This window comes from Aphanomyces astaci, assembly GCF_000520075.1.
Source record: "Aphanomyces astaci strain APO3 unplaced genomic scaffold supercont1.7, whole genome shotgun sequence".
Lineage (NCBI taxonomy): Eukaryota > Oomycota > Saprolegniomycetes > Saprolegniales > Verrucalvaceae > Aphanomyces > Aphanomyces astaci.
The window spans coordinates 1,527,114-1,534,665 of record NW_009798270.1 but is presented as its reverse complement, the minus strand read 5'-3'; the positions used below and the strand labels follow the sequence as shown (position 1 = coordinate 1,534,665).

Here is a 7,552-nt window from a genome sequence, read left to right as displayed (position 1 = left end):
CCCCAAAGCCGCCATGGACTGGCTCAAAGACGGCGCGTGTCTCGAGTCCACGTACCCCTACACCGCCCAGACCGGATCGTGCAGCACTAGCTGCGCCAAGACCAAGCTCAGTTTTGGTCAGACCATCAAGTCTACAGGTGAAGACAAGCTCGCGAGTGCGCTGGACTCGCAGCCCGTGTCGGTTTTGGTCGAATCAGGCAACGCAGTGTGGCGCAACTACAAGAGCGGCGTGGTCACCCAGTGTCCTGGAGGTCATTCCGACCACGCCGTCATTGCTGTGGGCTACGACGCCACGTCGTTCAAGATCAAGAACTCGTGGGGGACTTCTTGGGGGAACGGCGGGTACATGACCCTCAAGCGCGGCGTGGGCGGCAAAGGCATGTGCAATGTCGCCGAAGCCGTGGTCTACCCCGCCTTGGCCGGCGACGTCAAGCCCACGTCGCAGTCCCCCACGCCGTCGACACGCAAGCCGTTTCCGACCTCTCCCTCTTCTAGTACCCGCAAACCCTTTCCCAGCTCGTCCAATGCCCCTCCCACGACCAAGCCCCGCCGTACGCGCAAGCCCAGGGCCAGCAAGGGTGGTCATAGCGGAGCTTACCCCTCGGACAATTAGATCCAAAGTCGCTGATTGTAGCTCCAGTAGTCTAGCTTTCATCACTGCTATTCGTGTCATTAGGGTTATTGAGTTAACATGCAACCCTCCAAACCAACCACTTGTCTCTTGGAGTGCCTTGGGTGTGTCAGTGTTGGTACAGTGCGCGTCAGCTAACCGTAAACCTATAAGGTCCAAAACTGCTCCGTACAAATCATCAAGTGAAAAATCATTATACGTAAAACGTTAGCTATAAGTTAGCTCTATAAATCGATATTGTCAGATCGATTCGAAACTGGAGCCCTCAGCAGAATCGAATGTCTCCTGAGAATGGATTAATAGTGTAAAGAACCGCCTACCAATCCAACCTGCGAATATTCTACTACCGGATACAGTAGGCATTATCCGGTACAACACAGCTTATCCGAGTATGAGACCACTTACAGTTAATGCAGTAAGTAGTCTTACTGTATTTGGTTTTCAATTTGGGACTTTCCTTTCGATTGAAAGCTGACCAACTCTGGCCTCCATACATTTGGTCAATTTTGCAAATTCCGCGATTGGCTTCTATTGCTCTGTATTGGAAGTCCTTCAATACTAGTCGATTCGTCTTGCGTAAACTATTGTTCATTTCTTCATTTCACCCAATTTGGGCTTGGGAGTCATTTCGCCAAATAGAATTCGAATCCATTTGATCTAATTTAAGCTTGTGTACAAACTTTATACAAGTACAAAGATTAGTATAGATCAGACTTTGTCCAATGAGGAGGGACTACAGTACTGTATGTAACGTAGATGGTCAGCTTATGGTACTTGAAAGTCGTTCGTGGAATAGGACCATTTCATTTCAAAGTTGCTTCATCAAGCTGAAATGTTGGGCATTCTTTTTTACTAACTTTAGTACACTGTACTATTAAATCAGCTTCACAGTCAATAGTCATCTTGGTTTCATTTACAATGATTTCCACTCAAATCAAGACAAAATAGATGGATGGGGCCATTTATTGTGCACGGCTTGAGCTTAAAATATGTATGCGATGTTTGCTTATTTACTGGCGATTTCATTTTTCTAACGATTCGATTGGCTGCTTTCGAAGTAAAGCAATTCCATTGGCCAATTTGAGTGCATCCCAAGCACATGAATACAGTAGTTTATTTACTAAAGCCTCTGATATGTTATACTAGTATTAGCAAACTTCTACAACAAAATGTTGCCTCTAACACTTTTTATTTCCTGAAGAGAAACCATGCGCTAAACTTCAAAGGTTACTCTGGAGTAGTAGACGCAGGCAGGGTTGGTATTCCAGTGATGTTTGGTTGCAATGCCCATTATAGTAGTGAAAGAAGTTGACATGATCATGTGAATGAGAAGTTGGTCTCCAGAGTGGAAAGCATCTGGTACTTTTGAATGTACATGGTGTAAATGTAGTGCTCACTGTTGCATTCCGAGTGAAAAACTACTGTAACAATGTTAATATATATATAACGTTATAAACACTTATCTGCACAGTTAGAAGGTGTGCGATCTTGGTTCGTTTCACGTAGCAATTTTCGATTTGAACTAGTGTGTATGGTACGGTCTTTGATGGAGTACTACCATTTGAGCATTTCCGCCTCCACGAGTGCCTTGATTTCGTCGTCGACAAAGTAATTTTCCATGTCGTGGTATTTCTCGACGTAATGTGGAAACGTGTCTCGAAATACAGTGTTCTGTGGATGGCAATTGAAGGCCAAGCTCGCGTCCGCCAGTTTCCTCTTGTCGTCGCGCGACGATTCAATGCTTCCCGTGGTTCGCGTTTGCTCGTTCATAAACGAAAACAGACCAACGAGGATCGTGCCGACGTTCCACGCTGGGTTCCATGACTCGGGATGGTAGTCTGACATGCTCAAGCACAGCCTCTTGTTCGTCTTGAAGCGCCCGTTCGGCGTCAGCATGTATATTGACGGGGGTTTCCACGGGTACTCGGTCGGAAAGATCACTTTTCCATGGTAGTACCCTCCGTCGTACACCCCCACGCCGCGAATCACATAATGCCACTCGAGGATGCTTGACTCCAGCGGCACGGCTTCGATGTTGTCGATGGGATTGCTCTGCAGATCGATGTATTCCTTCCTTAGGCGCTTCGCCGCGAAGTCCATGGCAATGCGAAAATCTTCTCAACTTGCACCATGGCGGCGTTTCATTGGTCGACGACTATCGTTCTTCAACAAACAAAATATTTCTCTGTGTCACTATCATCTATATATAATATATTGTCGTTTTGCATTAAATTCCCCATTTTTTCATATAATTCACATCTGATTGGCTAATATCCACTTCACCCTTTCCGCATGGTATAGAAAAACGAAAATATTGGATTGTAGCCAACCAGCAACAAGTATTTTCGGATTGACCAATGGGAGAACCGAATCTCCAAAATTGTTTTCAAAACAATTGATTATTGGCACGTAGCTAACAGTAAATAGTTATTCCGAACGTTCGAAATTCATTTTCAAGCGCTGCTTGCATGATATCCCACGCAGGTATGTAACGACGCTGACAATGCATCTCGTAGGTGGATCTCACGCATCGCGTCGTCGAGCTTGGCCATGCTGTCGTCGGTCGAATTGGTCGGAATGGCCTTATAATATGCCTTGCACACGAATGTGGTTAGTTACCCAAGAGCTACAAAAATATCATTCGACTGTGCCCATAAATGAAGACGAAGGTTCAAGTAGTTACTACAGATTATATAGTTATACCATCCGCATTGGTCACTGACAAAACTGTTTGCAGTAAACGCCATCGTCCTGCAACACTGTGCCCCACCCCAAGCACACATTTTAATTGTCCATTACAACTGTCTTGACGATATCATGTTTATCGCAACCTGCGATGCCACCAAATACCTCGACCGAATGTACAGCGTGTTGGCATCAATCGAGTACGTTTACAAGACTCAGTAGTAGGCCAATGGAGCTACTGTACCTGTATGAATATGTATATGATGGGGAGTAATACTGTTAGTGCATAAGATTCATTCGGCACAGTTGCGACGCGCGGCCCTTGGTCTGCATATACTGTGTTCCATGCATGACCGAGCAGGCCATGCCTTCCGCCGTCGTTTGCAGGCCAGCATCGTTGGGGTTACTGGAACGACTCACACTTGGCGAACATGTCCACGAGGCCGCATGTGAGCATGTCCGAATCGACAGAGTCCAGTTGACGGTCCGCGATGGCATGGATGGCCGTGAGTCGCTTCTCGCCGCCCGCGCCCAGCTGCAGCACCCGCCACGAGTCGTCTTGGAGCTTCATTACCTAATCATGCAAGTGCGTGTGTGAATCCAACGACAGTTGTATTGCGATGGATCGTTCCATGAACCTAGGATTCTTGAGCACCAAGGACTCCAATTGTTGCTGGTAGGACGGTTGCTGGTAGGACGGTTGTTCATGTAGCATCGCACGCAGCTCGTCGTTCTCGCATAGTGCTTCGATTTTGAGCACCAGTTGAGTCCGCGCGAGGTGCTCTCATCTCGCGACGTCGGACGTTGAGTGCGCCATGCGCCGCGCCCGCTGCTGCTCCAAGTCGACCTCGTCGTGCTGCAATGGCAGCAGTTCGACCAGCAGTTTGTTCGTGCGCTTCTTTGGGGGGGGCGGTTTTTTCAGGGTCATGGCTTGGTCGTCGTCTTGGGAAATGTTCCCGCTACTAGTGGGGGTGGTGGATGCCATGTCATGCTGTGGAAGAGAGACTCATCGATGTCAGGAAGGAATTCAAATCCACCATCGGTTGTCGACATGTGCGAGTCCAAATGATTGTGAATCGGGTTTGATTGGCTAGAATTATTTGATTACAATCGAATAATAATCCAATCAACATTACCTATAGTCAAGTTGTCCCGTTGCAGATTGAACTCACTAAACTTTAGTGAATACAAGATATATTGCCAAAAATGGTTTCACTTTTGGACTGAACAGTCCAAATTTGAGTGAGAAGGACAATACATTCGAAGTAGCAAGTGTCCCTTAAAATCCGTCGCCCCCTGTATCGGTTTCATGTTGACGTACTAGCACACGTTTCGATATCGGGTTCACAGTTTAATATCTCTAAATGTAGCCGAACCAATTACAGTACTGCACCACGCCGTTGGCACTGCTCTGATTCTAATGGTTTACACAAAGCAAGGTAAAAGATGTTTCTGTCCGACGAATAAACATGCCACAACCACACGATCGATGCTTACAGTTCTCAACATTCGGGCACTTCACCTGGGCTCAGCCACATCTCAATGGTAGAGCGAGTTATTTTGGAGTATTTTGTTATTTTATAAAAACAGATAAAACTCCAAAGCAAACCATTTGCATTTTTCATTTTATACTAATCCTGAATTTCGGAATTGGCATTGAGGACTTCGATTTCAAGGACTCCATTGAGGAGTTTACTGTCGAGTGTGCATCCAGAGTCTACACTGAGCCCTCTGGAATCGATAACAGCAAGTGTCAAGGAATTGTGATAGGTCCAGTTGTACTGTACATGGTCAATCAGCGTCACTCGACTCGTCGACACAACATAAGGCTATTCATACTGCCAGATGTCGAGTGGAAGGCTATCGATAGCGAAAGCTGGACCCACAGGCACGGCATGTGTAGTATCCGACTATCGCTAGTACCTGGTCACTTCAAGCGCTACCATGTAGGGTGAGTCATCCGGATAATACCCGGGTGTGATTTTTCCTTGGGCCAAAGTAGACACGCCATAGTGCCTCGACTTGACAGAGACTAACTACAACGCGTTTAGACTGCTTCGAGTGTCCTACAATCTGTCTGGAAGTGGCAACGACTACGAAAACACTGATAACTAATTAGTCCATAAAAAAACTGTCTTTTGTTTTGTTTTTTTTCGAATAAGGGCTGGTCTAGATGCCACCCCATAAAATTATGCCATAAACCGTTTTGGCAAGTCTGCAAAACCTTCCCAAAGTCTCATATCCCATGAAAAACAAGGAGAAATGAAGTATCTACAAAGATGTCTGGATGGCAGTTGACTTATGGAAAAACCATTCGATTTTCGATTGACGAGCAAGACTTCAACGTGAACACAAACCTCCATAAAAAAAAGTTCGACCAAATCAGTCCATTTTTTTATGCCATAAAACACCCGATTCTCAAGCAAGTTGTGGCATAAAGATTTGAAATTTGGTGGCATCCAGAGGCACAAAATCTCGAAAAATGGAATATTTCGATTTTGCCCACTTTTTTCTTCGAAAAACGGCAATTTTATGCCATTTTTTATGGCATCAGACCCGGCCTAAAAGAAAAATCTAAAAATGGTCATTGGGTCTGCTCAACCCAAAAGGCAGGTTTCTTGTGTTCGATGAGTCTGGATGTCAACAAAAAGGCCAAAATCTTCGATATTTTGGCAATTTCTAAGAAATCGGCAAAAATTAAAAAAACAATCCATCTAGATCCAAAATTTCTCCATCTCGATCGAAATTTTGGAGAATTCATTAACCAGAAAAAGCAAGGTGAAAATAGGCAATTTTGTATGCAGCGCAAGGTGAACCACCTTGCGAATTCCATACTTGTAAATATTTTTTCTGAAATTATTTTGTAACGTTATCAATTAACTGTAAATATATCTTCAAGTTTGTACTCGTGTTTCTTTATTTTTCATTGTTTTTAGAATTTGCACAGTGAACTGCCTTGCGAATTCAAAAATGTCCAATTTGTCAAATCAGATGCCGTTTATTCATCACGCCCTGTTGCGATACATTCTACTCCTGTGATGGCGGTTGATGCAAGGAGCATTAAGATAATTATGAAGGCTGTGTATCAGAGCAAGATCATGTGATGTAGTATTGAGGACCCTGTCAATTCTAACAGGCGTTCGATGATGCAGCTAGCTCGTCGTCGGTTGCCATCAGCAGCTGCTCCACACGCGCCCCAAACGCTCTAGACGAGGCGTTCATGATGTCCTTGGCCAGTTCCGCGGGACTCATGTCCTTGGCAAACGTCTTGCCCTTGTCCAAATGTACGGATTCCAACAACGCCAACAGGTCGTCGAATTCTTTAGATCCGCTCGGGGGATGCTGATCTCGTGCAGAGGTGGCCTTGGTGTATGTAGCACATGAGAGTCGTCGCCGTTCCCACTTGTTGGACGTCAAACCTATAACCACCGCCATCAGCAGCAGCTGCAGTTGACCCACGGCCTTGACGTTCGTTACCATCCATATTGGTCGCTGACATAACTGTCGGCCGCAAATGGATGTGCTTCGTCGTCCAAGATGCTCCGAAACACCAGGCGGACGTGGTTGCAGTCCACCATTCGCCTCTTCAAGATCACGCTGGACTCGACTTTCACAGATGTGCCGGTGCTTTCAAACGTGACTCGAACATAAATCGTGTCTTGATCAATCGCAAACGACTAGTTCCATGCATTAAGACCCACTAGATGATCATGATTGGAATGAAATTACATGGGTGTTCTGATCATGTATTGGCGATGTCATTGCCATCCACACGGCATCTGCTACAGAGGCCACCGATCTTTGATACTGCACGCAACGCATTCCTTCGACGTAAAACTGATCTGGCCCTGTACTGACGTGGCGGTGAGAGAACGCTCCGTCGTCAGATGAGGTGTCCATGAGTCCCGTCGTGACCAATTGCTAAATGTCTCTAATAGAGACATTTAGCAAACCTGTAATTTGATCAAATTCCCGAAATTAACTACGTTCGAATTCACTTCGGGAATTTGATTCGGATATTTGAAGTTACACCTTTAGCAATCACGGAATTTGCAATTTCGATGCCAAAACCATTTCTAACAAATTAAACCCCGTTCATTGGCTTCGTAAGAGTAAGAGTTGACGATTAACCAGTCGTAACGATGCGTCCGCGTGCCGCTCTCCTTGCTGCATGAGACCAAGTACCCAAGATCAACTACCGCAGTGCCCGTGAGCATCACGCCAACATGCTCACGG

At 45.7% G+C, this 7,552-nt stretch overlaps 5 protein-coding genes across 5 annotated transcripts; 1 reads left to right on the top strand and 4 right to left on the bottom strand.

The window, feature by feature from the left end:
* Nucleotides 1-13: 13 nt before the first annotated feature.
* Nucleotides 14-613, top strand: H257_04436 (hypothetical protein; the record flags this gene model as incomplete). The annotated part of the gene is made up of 1 exon (XM_009828953.1): nucleotides 14-613. The coding sequence occupies one exon, from the start codon at nucleotides 14-16 to the stop codon at nucleotides 611-613; it is 600 nt and encodes a 199-aa protein (XP_009827255.1).
* A 1,437-nt stretch (nucleotides 614-2,050) lies between these two features.
* Nucleotides 2,051-2,774, bottom strand: H257_04435 (hypothetical protein). Its single transcript, XM_009828952.1, has one exon. The coding sequence runs from the start codon at nucleotides 2,729-2,731 to the stop codon at nucleotides 2,186-2,188; it is 546 nt and encodes a 181-aa protein (XP_009827254.1). The 5' UTR covers nucleotides 2,732-2,774; the 3' UTR covers nucleotides 2,051-2,185.
* A 945-nt stretch (nucleotides 2,775-3,719) lies between these two features.
* On the bottom strand, nucleotides 3,720-4,031 carry H257_04434 (hypothetical protein; the record flags this gene model as incomplete). The annotated part of the gene is made up of 2 exons (XM_009828951.1): nucleotides 3,720-3,890; nucleotides 3,972-4,031. The coding sequence occupies 2 exons, from the start codon at nucleotides 4,029-4,031 to the stop codon at nucleotides 3,720-3,722; spliced, it is 231 nt and encodes a 76-aa protein (XP_009827253.1).
* A 69-nt stretch (nucleotides 4,032-4,100) lies between these two features.
* On the bottom strand, nucleotides 4,101-4,301 carry H257_04433 (hypothetical protein; the record flags this gene model as incomplete). Its single annotated transcript, XM_009828950.1, has 1 exon — nucleotides 4,101-4,301. The coding sequence occupies one exon, from the start codon at nucleotides 4,299-4,301 to the stop codon at nucleotides 4,101-4,103; it is 201 nt and encodes a 66-aa protein (XP_009827252.1).
* A 2,144-nt stretch (nucleotides 4,302-6,445) lies between these two features.
* On the bottom strand, nucleotides 6,446-7,216 carry H257_04432 (hypothetical protein; the record flags this gene model as incomplete). The annotated part of the gene is made up of 3 exons (XM_009828949.1): nucleotides 6,446-6,735; nucleotides 6,819-6,993; nucleotides 7,046-7,216. 3 exons carry the CDS (start codon nucleotides 7,214-7,216, stop codon nucleotides 6,446-6,448), a joined length of 636 nt encoding a protein of 211 aa, XP_009827251.1.
* Between the last annotated feature and the right edge of the window lie 336 nt (nucleotides 7,217-7,552).

Coding starts and splice junctions, on each gene's coding strand:
- H257_04435 (XM_009828952.1), bottom strand. CDS start 2,731: ATGGACTTCGCGGCGAAGCGCCTAAGGAAGGAATACATCGATCTGCAG.